A 22,847-nucleotide genomic window follows, 5' to 3' on the forward strand; every position below is an offset into this window, starting at 1 on the left:
GTTGACAGTGAAAACCAAAGCACCTTTTGAACCTGAATCCCGAAGTTCAAACTGGTATCTATCAGGACCCAAGTACAGATAAGTCAACACTGGGAAACAGGAGCTTCTTTCACTTTCACACAACCATAATGTTGCAACTTGAAACACCTATAAACATCCCACAGGTTAGCCCATTGCTCAGGATGGTGAAGATGGCATTTTAGATCCCCTAGGTGAGTCTGCCAACATCACAATATAAGCTGGGATAAAAAAAAAAAAATGACACAATTACTTCCAAAATACCTCATGTCCCTTGTGCTGCCCTCCAGCAAATCAGGGATGAAAACAATGAACAAATTGGGTGGCCATGTAGGATCTTGTTTTCTTCAGAGGAAAGATTCTTGCAGTGATTCTCCCTTTACCTTGGAACTGGAGTAATATTCTGGATAAGTCAAATGTTCATTCATGTATTCACATTCCGGCTTGTTCATCAGTGCAGAAGCTTTACAAAAGTTGTCAAAAGCAATGTTACTGGTTTCACAAAAAGCATTACAACATTCCACAATCTTAAAATATGTATAAACCAAATCCTTTATTAAGTTGCTTCAGAGGTTATGAATCTTTTACATCACAGAAAATGTCAATAAGCTATATGATTCCAATGAGTCACACAACCATTTGGGCAGATATGAGCTGGATCATTCCTCATTGCCTTCGCCTCCATCTCTAAATGTTTATTTGGATCAAGATACTGCATAATTAGGATAAAATTAGTGACAGTGCTAAACTGCAGTATAACCTGTGTAATGAATTCACACTTCTAACGTAATTTGGAATGCCCAAAAGGGTGTCACTGCAGTCAATCCTGCTTCAGTTTTACTTCAACATGAAGAAAGAGGCATCTGACTCATTCTGTCAAAAACAGATGATACAGTTCAATTGATGCTTCTGTGTAATAATGCAGTCCCCAGTAAATTAGATATTAACCACTAATGAAATTAAATTAAAATACAGCATATGATCCAAAATAGAGCTCAAGCCAAAATTCCTGTTCAATTTTGAGAATCCATGCCAATGAGAAATGTCTCTACAATCTGCTAAACCAAATCCAAAAACCACAATCCATTCATAAATACATATCAAAGCAAATCAGCCAGTTAATAAATGGTTTTAAAAAAATGGTGCTCCACAGGGTAGAAAGAGTGACCCTATAACTATTCCAATATTATGATTATTCATCAAAAAGTACTTAATTGGTTGTAAAATGAGATGTCCAGAGGTCATGAAAAGCTCCATTTGCTTTCATTCCTCAAGCTGAACAAACCCACAGTTGCACTTGTATGTCAGTATCTTGTGAGAGGGAACTCAGTTCCCTACAAGTTACCTACAAAAGATTCTGTAACCACTGTTCCCTCCCAGATGCGCAAAAAACAACAAAGGACCTGCACACTTAAACAAATCAACTGCACACAACAAAAAAAAGCTCATACATTGTCCACAACTTCTGGGGAGGGGAAAAAAACATTTGAAAATGCTAAATGACTAAGAATAGATAGCGCCATTTGTAAAGGACTTACTCACCAATGAGATTAGTGTTATATCAGTAATGACCTATCTCCTATTTAAAACCCAACACAAAGCCTGTTCTGATGAAAGGTAATGAACCCGAAACATTAGCTCTGTTTTTCTCCCCAGGGTTGCTGCCAGACCTGCTGAGTATTTCCAGCATTTTCTGTTTATCATTCATTCCATTATCTAGAGTATTTTGTTTTTCCAGTATTACTTGGGGCTGTTTGACAACAGCTTTAAAGAAATTGCAGTGATCAAAGACTAAGGCAAAGAACTCAAAATAATCCCAAAACCCTGGGTGAGTTAACACTCATGACACCTCCACAGTGCCATTAAAGCAAAGGATAGCAATAATGAACATTAGCTGCCCACAATTTATAAAGAGACTCGATTTAAAGTAAAACATAAGCCCTGTACGGATGACTACATCAGCTGTCGAACTTTTTTGTAACTCAAAAATATTATGCCCAAGTTGCATTTTGAATATTTCCGACAAGCAGCCATTAATAGTGGTGAGATTTTTTAAAAAGAATGTTGATGGACTGTTGTAATTAAATAAGGCCACAGAAAAAATGTCTTTACATATGTTATTCATGTAAAAAAAAAAGCTTGAAAGTATAGACAGGTTTGCTAATGATGACAGGATAAGATATAAACATACCACAATCATATGCTCTTGACAAAGATTAAAGTACAGGAACAGGGACCCCAAATGCCATTATATGCCCGGGAAGTGCTCTTTACACCATAAGAAATTAACATTAAAGTGCTGAAATTATTATGCTGAACTATAAACTGGTATGTTGGCTAGACATAGCTGATTTAACGTAAAGGGAGGAATAATGTTCACAAGTGCAATTTTTGTTTTTCTTGGGAAACTTTCTCCACCTGTACAAATTTAACCACATCTACCTTTCATAAAGATAGGAAATGTTTACTTTGGTATTTGGAAAAACAAAATTACGTTGAACAGAAAGGAGGGGTAATCTATTGAATGCAACAGAATGATGTCGCTATGGAGTAAAATTGTGAAGTGGGAACTGTACAGCCGAGTTATTTACACAGATCAACTCCGAAGGGCAGCCAGCCGTGACTGCATCTCTTCAATATCTTCCTCTGCCTCACCCTCATCAGATGCAGCTGCAGCCCCTTCAACCTCTGGCTCTGGAAGAGCATCTGTGACTTTGCTGGGAGCTTTCCCAAGGGCACCTGCAAAAATAAATGTAGCAAAAGATGTCAATAGTTCGATGAAAGGTCATTGACCAAATCATTAACTCTCCCTTTCCACAGATGCTGCTTGAGCCAATAAACATTTCCAACATTTTCTGTTTTTTCACTCAGCAAGTACTGGCTAATCACTATTGTGTATTAAGAAATAGAAAGAGAGCAGGCAAACTCATCCCTCTTTCCAACAGCGGACAGAATGCACTTCTGTAATCCCAGGGACCCAACAATTCAGCATTATCAAGAGTTACTCAACTGACATAATAGCAGTCATTCCCAGGGTCAGCATCCTGCTCTGTCCTAAATGTTGAACGCGAGCTCTCAGGGATACTACTAAATTCCATAAAATTTATATCCAAATCCCAATTACATATGGACTTCTCACTGATGGCATCTCAACAACCAATGACAATCAGATGTAAAATGTTGGGTCACAGCCAGGCAGCTCTACAGGCAATACATAGTCAGATTTTTTAAACTTTGATCCTTAATATATCGACTATACGACAGACAGGGGTATCCTACTTGAAGGTTCTCTCCCTCCATACTAACTTGACCTGTCAAATTGCCTCCACCCATTAAATGGCAATTTCTATTATAAATACTGTTAATAACAAAGGGATGCAGACTGTGGAAACTTGTTCCCTTTTCCAATTCATGTCCCAAAAATTTACTAGCGGAAAGAACTCATTTCTGGGAATGACATTTTTTTAAAAATTGAAGAGATTCTGTGTTACTAAAGATTTTAAACATATGCAGTGGCTTTAGTTTACCTGCAGTAACCTCAAAAAGTATCTTATCGATTTCCATCTCTGCTGCTTCTTCCATTTCTTCCTCATCTTCCATACTTTCAAAAGTATCCTCTAGCATCTCCTCAATAATCCCTGCCTGGCAATATAAAACGGTATACATTATGGAAAAGTAGATAATTTACCCTATTATGTACAATACTACTAACATCATTGCCTTGTCTCATATTCACACAATGAGAAAGAAATACAAGTTATTTAACTAATCTATGAAATAATCTGAAATAGCAATAAGCACAAGACAGATAAAGGCGCAAGAAACCCATTAATTGCTTTCAGTTCTTACAAATCATCTACAACTGAAATATTTAATCTTTTCTCTCCAAAGATGCCGACTGATCTGCTCAGTCTTTAAAGCATTTACATTCCGATTAAAATTTCTAGTAGTTTTTCACTTTTTGTTTAGTTCAGTAAATTGATCCACTGAGCAATTGTGCCAAATAGACCAGCTTTAATCTGCATTCTTTGTTGAATTGGTTAATCTCAGGTAGAGCAACAAGACACTATATACAGCCTCAGCAATTTATGTATACCTCCTCCAATATAGTATATTGCACCCACTGATAATGATGCTGCACCCTCTATATTGGGGTTGCTAAACCCCTGCTGAGGGTGTCACTGTGAGAGACACAAGATCACTCCCTCAATGGTCGAATAATCCTTTAGGAGGGGAAAACACTAGCAAGAAGATACTGAAGCAATCCAGTGCACCAAGAGATTATGCAGATCGTTAGGTCACAGGTTTGATTTCAGCATGAGGCAGTAGAATAGGCCTCATCTCCCACAGCTCTCTGGAAGGTACTGATGATCATTATCTTCTGATTCCTAGTGGAGTCACACAAGTCTGATAATCAGGATTAGTCCTAATACATATTCCTTCTAAAAGGAACGGGTCTGTATTTTTATGACAAGAATCAGGCAGCATGTCCGATACACACAATTGTACAGCACTGTAACTCTAAAGGCTGGAGCCTGGTTTCTGTCTCACCTTCATCATTTCTTTGGACAGATCTCTCATGGTGGCTTGAATTTCAGGGATTTTTACTAAATTCTGCATGGCTTTCATCACCTCTGTGCTCTTCTCTAAGGAACCAGTGACTCTTGTTATGGCTGTGAAGAGAAGGGCAGGATAAGGAATTAAAAACTGAAGACAGGAGCAACCTACTATAATTTTATGATCATTTCATGATGACTTCAAAAAGTTGCAGGGCTCCAATATTTTGAGCACAAAATCTCCAGCAATAGCAAGCGCTGTAGGCCAATCTACATATAAATGATTTAAATGAACATTGGGCCCAAACGTGGTAGCTCATAAAATAAATTTAACAGCAAAGGAGGCAAAACTGTGTTTGGAGAACTTGGCTCAGTTCATTTCAGTAAAGGAACTTGTAATGATCCTGAAGGGCAGTTATGTGGGAAGATGGAGTTGTGCCTCTCATATTAGGAGAATGAGGATCTGGAGGTTGGGGAGGGGTGGTGCAAGAAAGTTGGGCACGCAAGACAAAACTGAAGGAAGAGAGGCAAGAAGTAAAGCTCTGTTACAGATGCTGACCCTTGCACCTTTGTCACCAATCAGTAAATATGTTGTGTTCTGTATAGATAATTGTGAATAGACTCATGTCTGGGGAAAAAAAAAATGAAGATGCTCTTTTCCAAATGTTACATGGGTCATCTTATACCTCAAAAATAGTTTTGCATTTTTATATATTTTGTCGCCATCCAAACACAGATGTGTATAGTTATATACCTTGTTGGAAATGGGATACAATTTACACGTTGGATCTTAAGAGCTCTAGGCGGCAAATGTGAAATGATGCACAGACCTTCTGTATGCTGCACTCCAGACCCTTACATGCATTTCTACAGGATACCAAAGGCATGCGCCTCTGGGAAATGTGATTTTTTTTTTTACATTAAAAAGCGTTTGCTCTAGGTAAATATTTTTTGAAGAAGAAATTTTAAGCAATAACTGTGATATTTGGGTTTAACCACAATAAACAGACCAGGTTACTACTTCTCTAAAACCTACTTGAATGGGTACTCTCTCCTTCACAAAGACACTGCCTCCTCATCCCAGCACACCTCCAGTTCCGAGGCATTTCTTCCCCCAGTTGAAAGGGGAACCAGCCCCTCTAGTGCCTAGTTCACAGAGACACTAATTATCTTTGATGCTCTTCTCACTGCTTTTTTTTAGCTACAACTTCTATATAATGTCATGCTTCTGTCAATGAGTGGACAGGAATAGCTCATCTGTTGTGAAACCAGGTAACTCCCATTTGTAATCCACAGCACAGAGTATGCTCCCCAGAGCAAAACAACATGCATCAGATATAAGCTGCTGTCAGTTAGATCATTAGGGAGCACTATGTGGGCAATTAGGAAAATTTGGCTGACAGAATTGCTTAAAATTAAAATTATATTCAGTGGGGAAGAGAAATTATATATATTTTTTTAAAATACCATCAACAACTTCTTACAAAACATTCCAGGTTTTCATTTTGGGGCTAATTTGAAACCATTTTGGGTGGTACTTGGACGTGAGTAGCAATTCTAAAGCAACTTGCTCTATGTTTATGAACAGTTAGACTATGTTACGATTCTGCTTACAATTCTTCAGTGCTTTCTGATTTATTCATTGAAATTCTGAAGTAGTTTTTTTCTTATAAAATGAGCTGCAATAATATTTTGGAGAAAATTGTAAAATATTTTGTTATTCTTCAGTCTCCCATTATATAGAAAATACTATTGTTAAAGCATTAAGACTAAAAAACGTATTTAACCCTGCATTCATGGACTTTTTAAATTAATTCACAGGATGTGGGCATCTTTAGCTAGGCCAGCATTTATTGCCCATCGCCAACTGTCCTTGAGATACTGGTGGTGAGCCACCTTCTTGAATGCTGCAGTCCATGTGGTGTAGGTACAGTGCTGTTAGGGAGGGATTTCCAGGATTTTGACCGAATGAGTGAGCGAACAGCAATATAGTTCCAAGTTAGGATAGTGTGGGGCTTGGAGGGGAACTTGCAGGTGGCGGTGTTCCCATCTGTCTGCTGCCCTAGGTTGCACATTTAGAACGTATTGGCGAAGGAGCCTTGGTGAGTTGCTGCATTGCATCTTGTTGATAGTACACAATGCTGCCACTTTGTGATGTTGGTGGAGCGCCTAAATATTTAAGGTGGTAGATGGGGTGCCAATCAAGTAGGCTGCTTTGTCCTGGATGGTGTCAAGCTTCTTGAGATGTTGGAGCTCAAGTGGAGAGTATTCCATCACACTCCTGACTTGTGACTTGTAGAGGTTGTCAAACTTTGGCTACAAGAACAGGTCAGAGGCTAGGAATTCTGCAGCGAGTAACCCACCTCCTGACTGTCCAAAGTTTGATAACCTCTCCAAGCGGTATTTATATTGCTGTTCCAGTTCAGTTTCTGATCAATGGTAGCCCCCAGATGTTGATAGTGGGGGATTCAACAAAGATAATGCTATTGAACATCAAGGTGAGATGGTTAAATTCTCTCTTGTTGGAGATGGTCATTGCCTGGCACATGTTTGGCATGAACGTTACTTGCTGCTTATCAGTCCAAGCCTGGGTATTGTCCAGGTCTTGCTGCATATGGACACGGGACTGCTTCACTAACTGAGGAGTCGCAAATGGCGCTGAACAATGTGCAATCATCAGTGAATACCCCTACTTCTGACCTTAAGATGAAAGGAAGGTCATGGAAAAAACATACAAAATAGGAGCAGGAGTAGGTCATTCTCGAGACTTTCAAGACTGCTTCGCCATTCAACATGATCGTGGCTGATCCTCTTCTCAACGCTGTGCTCCCACGCTCTCTCCATACCCCTTGACGACTTGAGTCCAGAAATCTATTTCCTTCTTAAATATATTCACTGAGTTGGCCTCCACAGCCCTGTGGTAGAGAATACCACAGGTCCACCACCCTCTGAGTGACGAAGTTTCTCCTCATCTCAGTCCTAAATGGACTACATCGTATCCTGAGGCTGTGACCCCTTGTTCTAGACACCCCAGCCAGAGGAAACATCATTCCTGCATCCAGTCTGTCCAACCCTGTCAGAATTTTACATGTTTCAATGAGATCTCCTCTTTCTTCTAAACTCCAGTGAATACAAGCCTAGTCGACCCAATTTTTCCTCATACAACAATCCTGCCCTCCCAGGAATCAGTCTGGTGAACCTTCGCTGCACTCCCTCTATGCCAAGTATTTCCTTTCTAGGTAAGGAGACCAAAACGGCACACAATACTCCAGGTGTGGTCTCACCAAGGCCCTGCACAGCTGCAGTAAGGCATCCATGCTCCTGTACACAAGTCCTCTCGCAATGAAGGCCAACATACCATCTGCCTTCTTGACTGCACCTGCATGCTTGCTTTCAATGACTGGTGCATAATGATACCCAGGTCCCTTTGTACATCGACATTTCCCAATCTATCACCATTTAAGCAATACTCTGCCTTCTATTCCTCCTACTGAAGTGGATAACTTCACACTTATCCAAGTTATACTGCATCTGACATGTATTTTCCTACTCACTCAACTTGTCTAAATCGCCTTGAACCCTCTGAACACCTTCCTCATCGCTCACATTCCCACCAAGGTTCATGTTATCAGCAAACTTGGAAATATCACATTTGGTTCCCTCATCCAAATCATTGGTATGTATTGTGAATAGCTGGGGCCCAAGCACTGATCCCTGTGGTACCCCAATAGTCATGCCTGCCACTCCGAAAAAGACCCATTTATTCCTACTCTGTGTTTCCTGTCTGATAAAGAGCTGAAGGATGGTTGGGCCTAGGACGCTACCCTGAGGAACTCCTGCAGTGATATCTTGGGACTGAGATGATTGACCTCCAACAACCACAACCATCTTCCTGTGTTAGGGATGACTCCAACCATGGAAGAACTTTCCCGCTGATTCCCATTGACTGTAGTTTTGCAAGGGCTTCTTTATGTCACAACTCAGTAAAATGCTGCCTTCATGTCACTCTCACCTCACCTCTGGAGTTCAGCTCTTTTGCTCATGTTTGACTTCGATTTCTTTCAGCAAATCACAAAGTAACAGCTCATCTAATTTATATAAAAATCCAATCTAAGCTTTTCGTCTTACACTGCCCAAGACAAACAAAAGTGATGTCCTTCTATGCCCCATTTTATTCATGACTGGTTTGGCGCAACATGAATTGGCCAAAGGTTTGGGCGAGTTATTACAACTAGTTTTGACCACGTTTTCCATATACATGGTGAAGGACTCCTTCATATTTGCGAAGGCCATACAGGACTTACATATAGATAACAATACTGCGTCCATGTGCTCATTCGACATTGCTAGCTTATTCACCAATGCTCCACTTAAGAAAGTCTTAGATCTTAGCACTGCAGCACTATATCATGGCGATCTAGATCCGCCACCATTGAATTTATGAACTCGGCAACTTGCAGTTGAATTCAGTTTTAATGACACCATGTATGCCCAAATAAAGAGTGTTGCCATGGGATCCCCTCTAGGCCCAGCTCTCGCAAACGTCCTTGTTGGGTTCCATGAGAAACATGTCTTCGATGGAATGACACCTAACTTCCTAGCCCTCGCATATTTCCGATATGTGGATGATACATTTGCTATAATTAAATCTGCAGCTGTAACAATTTCCTTACATGTCTTAATGGGTTCCATCCTGTACTCAAATTCACCTACAAAATAGAGCAGTCAAATGAACTCCCTTTCCTTGACGTACTAGTTGAGAAATCTGCCTGGGGATTCTCTACCATGGTCTACAGCAAGCTTACTTCACTGGTCAATATATACGTTGGGATTCTTACAGTTCCAAACGCTATAAGATTGGTCTTACCAGCAACATTGTAAATAGGGCCCAAGCCATTTGCACACCATGCAAGCTTGATGCTGAAATTGGGCACAGCAAAAGCATCCTGCAGGGTAATGGCAACCCTGTTCAAATCATTTTGCGCTGTATATCATGCAAACTCATGAACAGCCCCAAGGCCATCACTTTCGGCCCTAAAAAGTGCCCAGTCTACCTCAGATTACCCTGGAAGGGCATGGTATCTCAAAAATTTGAGCAACAGGTGAAGCTAGCTGTTTCATACTTCTACTATGCAGAAGCAACACAAGTGGTAATCACCACTAACAGGATGCTGCCATCAAGCCAAAAAACGTTCTGCCTATCACACAAATGAGTAATATGATATATGAATTTCATTGCTAGTGTGATGCTAGGTATGTAGGCTGTATGTCCCAAAGGCTGGTGGATCGTATCAAACGGCATGTCCCAGCCGCTGTTCGCAATGGGCAGGGTACAGACTGTGCCCAACCAGCCCGTGCTTGCAAAACTCAAAACACAGTATCCAATATTACACGAGATTCCGCGATTGAGAATTATTTAGCAAATGTTGTCCAATGTGCTAAGAATTACACTGACAAACGATTTAAGATTAATAGTCGGATTCACAATGTGGCGCATGCGTGTACTGGAAGCTACATATATTAATATACAGGGCCCTGTTCTTTGCAGACAGAAAGAACATGTACATACATTGCACCTGTTTCAGCTAAGTAAATAAGTGACAGCCATTCGCTGACTCATTCCTCAGGGCAATGCCTTGACCAATTAGGGTCAAGCTGCCTGGTTTAAATTTCAAACAATGCTTGGCAGTTAACTGTCAGTCACCATCAGCGGTTCATTCTCGATGGCAACACCACTTGCCAACCAATCAGTACTCTCTTCACACACAGTATAAATTGTTGTTTTCCCCTTCTATTTGTATTTTTGCGAGTGTCCTGATGAGTGCAAGAAAAGCTTAGACATGTCTCTTTTTTCAGCAATATTCAAGGTCTGTAATACCAAACAACTAAAAATCCAGCCATTACGAGAAATTGAACTGGTATTGCTCATATATCCTTTATGATAGTCACTAATGACCCAAGCCCCACTATAATACAAAATTAAAAGCATCTAAGTCTAGACTAGCATGAATCAGACAAGTACCTGTTCACAAAGAGTGTGCACATTACAGCCACAAGGCTTTCAAATCCAAAACTGAAGCATAACCTCCCTACTTTTGTATTTCAAATCCAAAAGGACCTTTCAAATTTTACCTATTTTGGTTTAAAAATTTACCTGATTTGCAATTAAAATGAAAGCCAGTTAAATCTGCCCCTCTACTCTAAAGGCTTGAAAGGATCATGCTCTTCATTATAACTCAACTGTTTGGAGTTTGGTTATCATTTCAGAAAAAGCACAAACTTAAAACAAGTCTTTAATATTTTCATTACACTTTGAGACTTCAATTAAGATTACTGTCTCCTGGTAGTTCCATCCTTTTAATTTTAGAATGCTTAGAGGCCTTGATTTGGAAACCAGGGCAAAATTATAACCAGCAAGTAAAACCTTAAATTATAACTTCAAAGTACTCGGGCAAGTTTGTTTGAATGGGGTGAACTACAGTTAATTTTAGAATATTAAAATAAATAACAAAACAAAATGTAAAAATTAAGTTATTTGAGAATTTAACAGCTAATGTCCAATCCAGCTTAGGCTGAATAGCAAGTGAGTCTTGCCAGTCTTAAACCAGCTCCCGCCTTGAATATGAACATACGAAGCTACTGACAAGTAGTAGTAGGCCATTTGGCCCCTCGAACCTGCTCCGCCATTTAATAAGATCATGGCTGATCTGATAGTAACCTGAAATCTGCATCCTGCCTACCCCCGATAATCTATCACCCCCTAGCTTACCAAGAATCTATCCACCTCTGCCTTAAAAATATTCAAAGACTCTGCTTCAACCACCTTTTCAGGTAGAGAGTTCCAAAGATTCACTACCCTCAAAGAAAAAATTTCACCTCATCTCCGTTCTAAATGGGAGACCCCTAGTTCTAGATTCTCCCACAAGAGGAAACATCCTCTCCATATCCACTCTGTCAAGACCCTGCAGGATCTTATATGTTTCAATCAAGTTGCCTCTTATTCTTCTAAGCTCCAGCAGATACAAGCCTAACCTGTCCAGCCTTTCCTCATAAGACAACCCGCCCATTCCAGGTATTAGTCTTGTAAAAATTCTCTGAATTGCTTCCAAAGCATTTATATCCTTCCTTAAATAAGGTGACCAATACTGCACACAGTACTCCAGATGTAGTCTCACTAGTGCTCTCTAGAACTGAAGTATAACCTCCCTACTTTTGTAATCAATTGTCCTCACAATAAATGATAACATTCTATTAGCTTTCCAAATTACTTGCTGTACTTGCATACTAGCCTTTTGCAATTCGTGCACTAAGACACCCAGATCCCTCTGCATTTCAGAGTTCTGAAATCTCTCACCATTTAGATAATATGTTTCTCTTTTATTCTTCCTGCCAAAATGGACAATTTTAGATTTTCTCACATTATACTCCATTTGTCAGATCTTTGCCCACTCAATTAACCTATCTATATCTTTTTGTAGCCTCCTCATGTCCTCTCCACAACTTACTGTCCTCCCTATCTTTGTGTCATCAGCAAATTTGGCAGCCATCCCATCCATCCCTTAATCCAAGTCATTTAAATAAATTGTAAATAGTTGTGGTCCCAGTACAGATCCCTGTGGCACACCACTGATTACATCTTGCCAACCTGAAAAAAGACCCATTTATGAGTACTCTCTGCTTCAGGTCAGCCAGCTAATCTTCTATCCATGCCAATATGTTACCCTCTATACCATGAGCCTTTATTTTCCACAATAACCTTTGATGCGGCACTTTATCAAATGCTTTTTGGAAGTCTAAGTACAGCACATCCACCGGTTCCCTTTTATCCACAGCACATGTTACTTCCTCAAAGAACGCCAATAAGTTAGTTAAACATGATTTCTCTTGCACAAAACCTGGCTCCACAGGAGCGATGATAAGAATTTCAACAGCCAGTTATGGTATTTTGCTGAAATCCCGGGACCAATACCAACTACTTACCTAATTGGTTCTTCATGCTCATAAGGACGGAGTTCATTTGGGCTTTTGATGCATACAGCTTGCTGACGGCCTTTCTTGACCGCACAATTTCTTTAGCTAATATAGTGCACACATCCTTTTGGCCCTTTTTTGCAGCATCTTTCACAGATCTCTTGACTTTTTCCTCTTCTCTTTGAATATCTAACAAAGCAATAGGGAAGAATTTTTAAAAACGAGCATTAAGAACATGCACTTATATAGCGCTTTATTTATTTAATGCCTTATCACATTTCTCAGGACACCTCAACAGGTTTCACAAAATTACTTTGAAGTGCAGTTGTGGGGCGAGGTGAACCTGGCAGGCATTTTGTACATAAGATCCCATTATCAGCAGAGAGATGAATATATAGGAAATAGGAACAGGAGAAAGCCACTCAAGCCTGCACCACCATTCAACTAGATCATGGCTGATCTGCTACCTCAAAGCTATTTTCCTGCACAATCCGCATATCCCTTGATATCTTTAATATCTAAAAATCTATAAATCTCTGTCTTGAACATACTCAATAACTGAGCATCCACAGCCCCTGGGGTAGAGAATTCCAAAGATTCACCACCTTCTGAGTGAAAAGATAACTCATCATCTCAGTCCTAAATGGCCCAGCCCTTATTCTGAGACTCTGGCTCTTGGTTCTAGATACCCCACCAAGGTGAAATATCTGCATCTACCCTGTCGAGCCCTGTAAATGTCTGCTTTTGATGATGTTCCTTGAAAGAGGAACGTTGGTCTGGACATCAGCAGAACTTGATGTTCTTCTTTGAATAACAACATGGAATTGTCAACATTCAACTGAACATAGCAACGGGTTTCAAAAGCACTGCCAAGGAAGTAGCGCGCCCTCAGTGCTATACTGGATCACTAGCCTAGATTACAAACTAAAATCATGAAGACAGACTTAAACACATAACCTTCTGACTTAGGAAAATGCTAGCATGCCTAGAGCTTAGTCACTATCTAAAAAGAAACATAAAATTGTAAAGTCTAATGAGAAAAAAATATTTAATTTGTTGCTTTCAAAGAACTTGTAAAAATCAACAGCAACAAGCACAGAAAGAATATGCAAAACTGGCCAAAAGGCACGAAGACGCAACATGCAACCTCAGATTCTAACAGAGCATATCATGAATCGTACAAGTACACCTCTAACAAGGGTCACTAGGCAGCAATGAGGAATGAAAATCTTGTACAACTGCTTCCCTCTTGCTAACCAGGGGCAACGAGGCCCAACTGCATTACCCCTACCACCATCATGGCTGAGATTAGCTAACTCAGTGCAAGCTGGTAAATTAACCTTCTTAGTCTATATGGCGTGCACAATGGGGACGCCATTGTTATCTTCTTATTAAATCTGCACGAGTTCTGAATTCAGACTGACTTGTTGCCCTAAGGATTGTGGAGTGACCTATAATGATTTAGTTATCTCTAAACTGGCCTAGCCTCTCAGCAAACAGAGCTGATGGAGGGCTGTCAGGGTTTTCTGCAGTTATTGGCCCAAATTTGCAAATGTTGGAAATCAGGAACTATAGTTACCTCAGTGGTCTTCTTTTGTTGGCTTTCTGCATTCATGACTTCTATCTGTTTGATGTGTTTCATTTAAATGCAGAATGGTATTCCCAAATAATAAGAGCAAGAAGCAAAGAATGGCTAATCTGCCCACCCAGCAATATTTATTTCTGTCCTTATTAAATACATGGAATAAACAAGCTTGTGAATGTTATATTAATATCCAGTTTATTCTAATTTTTGAAATCGAAGAGAAATGAAGCCACTGTACTGCTCTTTCAGACAGCAAGTTGTCACCAGACTTGATTAGCACATTTGCTTTGTTTGGCCGGGGTGGGGGGGGCGGGGGGTTAAAAACTGCAGTTGAACCAATACGATTTAATGCTTTGCAAAATGTTTATAATAAGCCCAGTTCATCATCTAAAATTGCTCCCAACATAGAATATAACTTTGTCCTTCCAAACTTTGGCTATTTGTATTGCTGGGAGATTTTTTAAATGAAAGCATCTGGATTTAGGTTATAAAATATCGTACACATTTTACTATAAGACTGCTGACAAGTTTGATCAGAAATCCTAGGCCAATAGTTTTCCTCAACACTTCACATAGAATACTGCGTCAAACATTTAACTGAACTGTATAATGGAAAATAAACTTTACTTTCACTTACCTCGGATTTGTCTGTCAATCACTCTCATTTCCTTTCTTATTTTTAATGACCATTCTGTGACCTAATTAGAACCAAATTGTAACAGTATTAAAACCACAATTTATTTTGAACGTTGATGAGGTTAAAATCACAGAACGTCTTACCTAACAGCACTGCAAATGTACCTCCAACACAAGGACTGCAGCAGCCCTGGAGGAGGCCCACCACCACCTTCTCAATGCCAACAGCAAAGGCACACCCAGCCCAATCGACTCTCCTCGATAACATCTGGGGGCTTGTGCCAAAGTTGGGAGAGCTATTCCACAAACTAGTCAAGCAACTGCCTGACATAGTCATACGCACTGAACCATACCTTACAGCCAAGGCCCCTGACTCCTCCATCATCACCATCCCTAAGTATGTCATGTTCCACCAGCAGGACAGGCCCACCAGAGGTGGCAACACTGTGGTATACAGTCAGGGGGAAGCAGCCCTGAGAGCCCTCAACATTGGCTCCGGACCCCATGAGGTCTTATGGCATCAAGTAATATATCAGCAAGGAAACCTCCTGCTGATTACCACTTTCCGCCCTCCCTCAGCTGATGAATCAATACTCTTCATGTTGAACCCCTCTTAGAAGAAATACTGAGGGTTACCGAATGTATTTTGGGTGGCGGGCCTCAAAGTTCACCACCAAGACTGGCTCAGCAGCACCACTACCATGAGTTCTGAAGGACATATCTGCCAGACTAGACCTGCAGCAGCTGGTGAAAGAACCAACAACACAGGAAAGGAAAACCTACTTGACCTCGTCCTCGCCAATATACCTGCCCATGTCAGTACTGGTAGGAGTGACCACTGCACGGTCTTAGTGAAGACGAAGTCCCATCTCCACATTGAGGATACCCCTGTCATGTTTTGTGACACTGCCACTTTGCTAAATAGGATAAATTCAGAACAGATCTAGCAATTCAAAACTGGGTATCCATGAGGTGTTGAGAGTCAGCAGCAGCAGCAGAACTGTATTCAAACACAATCTGTAATCTCATGGCCTGACATATTCCTGACGCTGCCAGGAGCAGCATCAGGCATACCTAAAAATGAAATGCCAACTTGGTGAAGATACAATACAGGACTGCATGCATGCCAAACAGTAGAAGCAGCATGCTATAGGCAGAGTTATGCAGTCCCCAAACCAACAGATCAGATTTAAGCTCTGCAGTCCTGTCCTATCCAATTGTGAATGGTGGTGAACAATTAAACAACCAACCAGAAGAGACTCTCCATAAACATCCCTTTTTCTGGTTCACTAATGTCCTTTAGGGAGGGGAAATCAGATATCCCTACCTGGTCTGGCCTACATGTGACTGCAGACCCACAGCAATGTGGTTGACTCTTAAATGCCCTCTGAATTGGCCAAGCAAGCCACCCAGTTCTCAAGGGCAATTAGAGATGGACAATAAATGCTGGCCTAGCCAGCAACGCCCCCATCCCATGAACGAATAAAAAAAATCTTCAATTATGACAGAACCAAGCACCTGTGCAAATGACAAGGCTGAAGCATATGCAACCATTTTCAATCAGAAGTGCGAAGTAGATGATCTATCACAGCCTCCCCCTGAGGTCCACGAGATCACAGATGCCAGCCTTCAGCCAATTAGATTCACTCCACGTGACATCAAGAAAAGGCTGAAGGCACTGGATACTGCAAAGGCTATGGGCCCTGACAATATAGTAGTACTGAAGACTTGTTCTCCAGAACTATCTGTGTGCCTAGCAAAGCTGTTCCAACACTGCTACAACACTGGCATCTAGCCAAAATACAGAAAATTGTCCAGGTTCTTCCGGTCCACAAAAAGCAGGACAAGTCCAACCTTGCCAATTATCACCCTGTCAGTCTAGTCTCAATCATGTGCAAAGTGCTAGAAAGTGTGACTGACAGTGCTAAGAAGTGAAACTTATAAAGCAATATCCTGCTCACTGATGCTCAGTTTGGGTTCTGCCAGGGCCACGTTGCGGCCTTTGTCAAAACATAGGACAAATGAGCTGAATTCAGGTGAGAGTGACTGCCCTGGACATCAAGGCAGCATTTAACAAGTGTGAAATTAAAGAGCCCCAGCAAAATTGAAATGAATGGGCATCAGGGGGAAAACCCTCCACTGGTTGGAGTCATATCTAGCACAAAGGAGGAAGGTACTTGTGGTCGTTGGAGGTTAATCATCTCAGCTGTGGGACATTGCTGCAGGAGTTCCTCAGGGTAGTGTCCTGAGCCCAACCATCTTCAGCTGCTTCATCAATGACCTTCCCTCCATCATAAGGTCAGAAATGGAGATGTTCGCTGATAAATTCAGTGTTCGGTACCTTTCGCAACTCTTCAGATGCTGAAACAGTCCACAGCCATATGCAGCAAGACGTGGACAACATTCAGGCTTAGGATGATAAGTGGCCAAGTAATATTCGCACCACACACATGGCAGACAATGACCATCTCCAACAAGAGAGAATCTAACCATCACCACTTCACATTCAACAGCATTACCATCACCATCCAGGGGGTTACGATAGGCCAGACCCCATCTACCAGCTTAAACATTCACTCCCTCTACCACCAGCACACAGTGGCAGCAGTGTGCACCATGTACGAGATGCACTGCAGCAACTTGACAAGCCTCCTTCAACAGCACCTTCCAAACCTACAACCTCTACCACCTCGAAGGATAACAGCAGCAGATGTCTGGGAATACCACCATCCGCAAGTTCCCCTCCACCATCCTGACTTAAAATTATATCACCATTTCTTCACTGTCATTGGGTTAAAATCTGGGAATTTCCTCCCTAACAGCACTATGAGTGTACCTACACCGCATGAACTGGAGCTGTTTAAAAAGGCAGCTCACCACCACCTACTCAAGGGCAATTAGGGATGGTGGGCAATAAATGCTGGCTTTGCCAGTGAAGCTCACATCCATGAACAAATATAAACGAGCTAGGAATGGACAATAAATGTTGGCCTTGCTAAATGCCACCCATATCCCAAGAATAAATTAAAAATATATAAATTAAGCCAGTCAACAGTGAATTTTATAATTCAAATAGGAGTTAATAACAGCGAGACTGTCATTAGTAAGGCTGTAAATACAGGGGCGACACTAGTTTTAGATAACTATCAAAAAATGTCATTCTCATGGACGATTAGCAGAGCTGATAAACTCCTTTCTAATTTTTGTGCCAAATAACCCTAAATTTATTCATGTCAATGTTTCTGCAAAAGGTATCACTGTCTTTCCTCCATGATCAGACCACAGAAACAATAATCAAAAGATATAGGGAAGGAAAATAAATCACTGAATAATGAATCAGAGGGATATTTATTATTCTAATGCATTCATAACATAGTGAGATATTTATCTTGACACCGAGGGGCATTCTTTATCCAGATTGTTTTTTTTTTTAATTTTCTTAATTGGCCAGGGTTTTTAAATCTGTTTTCCACTTCTCCCAAGTGATTATATGGCTCCAGGCAAGTAGGGAGTGTCTCTATCATGATGCATAAGGCATCACAACTATAGGGGACAGGCAAGGCTCTGGAGTTCCACCCTGCATAAACCACATGTGCTAAACTGCAACACTCAAATCCTATTCCTCACTTTTTTTATTCATTCATGGGATGTGGGCATCATTGGCTAGGCCAGCATTTATTGCCTATTCCTAATTGCCCTTGAGAAGGTGGTGGTGAGCTGCCTTCTAGAGCCGCTGCAGTCCATGTGGTGTAGGTACATCCACAGTGCTGTTAGGGAAGGAGTTCCAGGAGTGACCCAGTGACAGTGAAGGAACAGCAACATATTTCCAAGTCAGGATGGTGAGTTAATTGGAGGGGAACTTCCAGGTGGTGGTATTCCCATGCATCTGTTACCCTTGTCCTTCTAGATGGTAGTGATCGTGAGTTTGGAAGGTGCTGTCTAAGGAGCCTTGGTGAGTTCCTGCAGTGCATATTGTAGATGGTACACATTGCTGCTACTGTGCGTTTGGTGGTGAAGGGAATGAATGTTGTGAATGGGATGCTAGCCAAGTGGGCTGCTTTGTTCTGGATGGTGTCAAGCTGCTTGACTGTTGTTGGAGCTGCACTCATCCAGGCAAATGTAGAGTATTCCATCACACTCCTGATATGTGCCTTATAGATGGTGGACAAGCTTTGGGGAGTCAGGAGGGGAGTTAGTCACTGCAGGATTCCTCGCCTCTGACCTGCTCTTGTAGTCAAAATACAGTATTTATATGGCTAGTCCAGTTCAGTTTCAAATCAATGGTAACCCCCCCCCGGATGTTGATAGTGGGGGATTCAATGAAGATAATGCTATTGAATATCAAGGGGTGATGGTTAGACTCTTTCTTGTTGGAGATGGTCATTGCCTGGCACTTGCGTGGCGCGAATGTTACTTGTTACTTTTCAACCCAAGCCTGGATATTGTCCAGGTCTTGCTGCATTTGGACATGAACTGCTTCAGTATCTGAGGAGTTGCGAATGGTGCTGAACATTGTGCAATCATCCCTGCTTCTGTCCTTTTGATGGAGAAAAGGTTCAATTGTACAATGACAATAAGAAACTGTTCAAATCCAAGTTTTTCATTTCTTCTTGTGTAACCCTAGACAGTGACTTGGCTATTCTGCCCAAACAAAGAGAAAAAAATAGCTGACACAAATTCAGTTCTCATCTGCTGGATAGATAGCAGTAATTTGCTCTCTCAAACCAGAATAGCTGAACTGAAGCCAAATTTAGTGCCCTATCTTCATTAGGGACTGTATCAATTAACTCAACACATATCATGTGAGCTTCCTAGTTTGCATGTTTAACTTTGTTCTTACCAAGTAATCCTGGGAGCTTGTCTTATATTTTAAAGGAATTACATTCAGACTTAGCATTTTTATACCACATTTAACAACTTCCAGAAGCTATCTACAGCCAATGTTAAACGTTATCACTATTGTAATGTAGGAAAAATGGCAACCAATTTGTGTACAAGGTCGTAGAAGTAGCAACATGATGCATTAAGTACTAGATAATTTGTTTCTGTGGTATTGATTGAGCAATAAATATAGGACAGAAAACTGGATAGAACACCCTTAATTTTTCTTTGAAGAATTCCATGGAATATTTTACATCCACCTCAGAGGACAGAGAGAACCTTAGTTTAACATCTCATCTGAAAGATGGCACCTCACACTGTACAGCACCGAAATGGCCAGCAGAGATTTTGTGGCACTGGATCCACAATCTTTGCAAAACTTGTATTTATATGGAACCCATAAAGTAAAACACCCCAGGAGCATTAACAGACAAAATTTGACAGCAAGCCACATGAGGAGGTATTAGGACAAGTGGCCATAACCTTGGTGAAACAGGAAGGGGTACAGAGCAGAGAGATTTTCAAAGCTTAGGACTTTATCAGCTAAAAGCATGGCCACTAATGTTGTGGGCTAAGGTAATGGGGGCTACAATTGAGGCCTGTATTTGGAGTGTTGGGTGTCAGACTGAAAATATAAAGACAGTGGAGGGGTTAAGAGAAGAGCTGGTAAGGCAGGGCTGGGTGTCATCAGTGTGCATGTGGAAAATGACACTGTTTGTTGCTAAGGGACAGCAAGTAGATGAGAAATAGGAAGGGGGTGGGGGAGAGCAAGGAAAAAATTCTTATACCGATGGACTTGGAATACCCCATTATAGAGCAGTGCACTGAAGATCTAGAGCAATGAAGCAACTCAGAACCTCTGTGTATATATGTATATAAGTCAATGAAGATGGCAGAGCATGTTGAGAGAGCAGTTAGTAAAGCATATAGTATCTTAGGCTTTATTAATAGGAACACTGAGTGCAAGAGTAAGGAAGTCATGTTGAACTTATGTAAGATACTAGTTAGGCCTTTTCTGGAGTACTGTGCCCTGTTCTGGGCACCATACTTGAGGAAGGATGTGAAGGCACTGGAGAGAGTACAGAAGAGATTCACAAGAATGATACCAGGGATGAAGAACAGTGGTTATAAGGATAGATTGCAGAGGTTGGGACTGTTTTCCTAGGAGAAAAGAAAGCCAAAAGGAGGCTTGATAGAGGTAATCCAGATCCTGAGGGTTATGAACAGGGCAAATAGTGAGAAACTGCTCCTACTCAAGGGAGCATCAAGAACTCGAGGGCGTAGATTCAAAATAATTGGCAAAAGGAGTAAAAGTGATGTGAGGAAACCATGAACTTCCTAAGAGGGTGGCGGAGGCAGCTTCGATTGAGATATCCAAAAAGGAATTGGATGGCTATCTTAAAAGAATGTACAAGGTTATGGGGGAAAAGGCAGGGGCGTGGGACTAGGTAGAATGCTCTTTCAGACTCGACAGGCCAAATGACTTCCTCCTGCTCTGAAGATTGTGATTCTCTGCTTCCCCATTATTTACAGCGACCAGCTCAACCTAACTCGCTGACCGCCTGGCATGGTGACATCAACCGACTGGCATCTGGATGACCCACTCATACACGGGCCGGAGCTCCAACGGTCCAATAAGCAGCGACAGGAGGCGGGAGCAACCCCCCCCCTCCCTCATGTTAGGTTTACACCGCGTCAACAATACCCAGTGTAAGGGACCATCGAGAACGCGTGCAGGGAAGGTGCTTTCGCCGACTGAAAAGTCGGACAAAACCGGATTTAAAACCGAGACCGAGGGGCGGGAGGAGGGGTAAACTGCAAAGTCACTTTTTTTTTTGCAGCTGTTCCTCGCTCTGCGCAGATATCCCGGCAAGTTGATAAATGTTACTCGGTTTCGATGTACAATGTATGGCAATCAGTAATTTTATATATAAATATATATATATAAAATAAAAATACTGGTAATATATAAAAATACCAAGTCCTTGGGTGGCCGCTCCTGCGATTTACCGAACAGCCCCATGTTGCCGAGCTCGAGCCTGACTCTTAACCCGCCCTCGCGAGCCACTTCCGATCCGTGACGTCAGCAGCCGCGGCCCTTTCGTTCTGCTGAACTGCCGCAGGAGGCGCTGTGGCGGAGGAGCCGGTCAATAACGACCACAAAGATTTATCTCGCACTTTTCACAATGTATCATGAGGAGGCCCCGCCCCTTCTCTTTACCTATTAAAAGTTTAGCAGTGTTTGGACACACACGTCATAATCACTATTGTGATGTAAGGTTGCTTCAGGAATGGAAAGCCACCCATTCATAGAACATAGATTAGATCTACCCACGTTGGTTGACAGGGCCCTTAACCGTGTCTGGCCCATCTCCCGCGCATCCGCCCTCACACCTTCCTCTCCCTCCCAGAACCATGATAGGGTCCCCCTTGTCCTCACTTATCACCCCACCAGCCTCTGCATTCAAAGGATCATCCTCCGCCATTTCCGCCAACTCCAGCATGATGCCACCACCAAACACATCTTCCCTTCACCCCACCGGCGGCATTCCGCAGGGATCGTTCCCTCCGGGACACCCTGGTCCACTCCTCCATCACCCCCTACACCTCAACCCCCTCCCATGGCACCTTCCCATGCAACTGCAGAAGGTGCAACACCTGCCCCTTTACTTCCCCTCTCCTCACTGTTCAAGGGCCCAAACACTCCTTTCAAGTGAAGCAGCATTTCACTTGCACTTCCCTCAATTTAGTCTACTGCATTCGTTGCTCCCAATGCCATTTCCTCTACATTGGAGAGACCAAACGCACACTGGGTGACCGCTTTGCGGAACACCTTCGGTCTATCCACAAGCATTACCCAGACCTCCCTGTTGCTTGCCATTTCAACACTCCACCCTGCTCTCCTGCCCACATGTCTGTCCTTGGTCTGCTGCATTGTTCCAGTGAAGCTCAACGCAAACTGGAGGAACAGCACCTCATCTTCCAACTAGGCACTTTTCAGCCTTCCGGACTGAATATTGAGTTCAACAATTTTAGATCATGAACTCTCTCCTCCATCCTCACCCCCTTTCTGATCCCCCCTTTTTTTCCAATAATTTATATAGATTTTTCTTTTCCCACCTATTTCCATTATTTTTAAATGTATTTCCATCCATTGTTTTATCTCTACCTTTTAGCCTATTTCGATTCCTTCACCCCAC

General features: G+C 41.8%; 1 protein-coding gene across 1 annotated transcript; it reads right to left on the reverse strand.

The window, feature by feature from the left end:
* Window positions 1–552: 552 nt before the first annotated feature.
* On the reverse strand, window positions 553–21,717 carry chmp3 (charged multivesicular body protein 3). Its single transcript, XM_078553909.1, has 6 exons — window positions 21,626–21,717; window positions 14,768–14,828; window positions 12,555–12,734; window positions 4,570–4,691; window positions 3,546–3,660; window positions 553–2,757 (listed from the first exon to the last, which is right to left on the reverse strand). The coding sequence occupies exons 1-6, from the start codon at window positions 21,668–21,670 to the stop codon at window positions 2,615–2,617; spliced, it is 666 nt and encodes a 221-aa protein (XP_078410035.1). The 5' UTR covers window positions 21,671–21,717; the 3' UTR covers window positions 553–2,614.
* Between the last annotated feature and the right edge of the window lie 1,130 nt (window positions 21,718–22,847).

This window comes from Cetorhinus maximus, chromosome 1 (assembly GCF_964194155.1).
Source record: "Cetorhinus maximus chromosome 1, sCetMax3.hap1.1, whole genome shotgun sequence".
In the NCBI taxonomy this organism is placed as follows: Eukaryota; Metazoa; Chordata; class Chondrichthyes; order Lamniformes; family Cetorhinidae; genus Cetorhinus; species Cetorhinus maximus.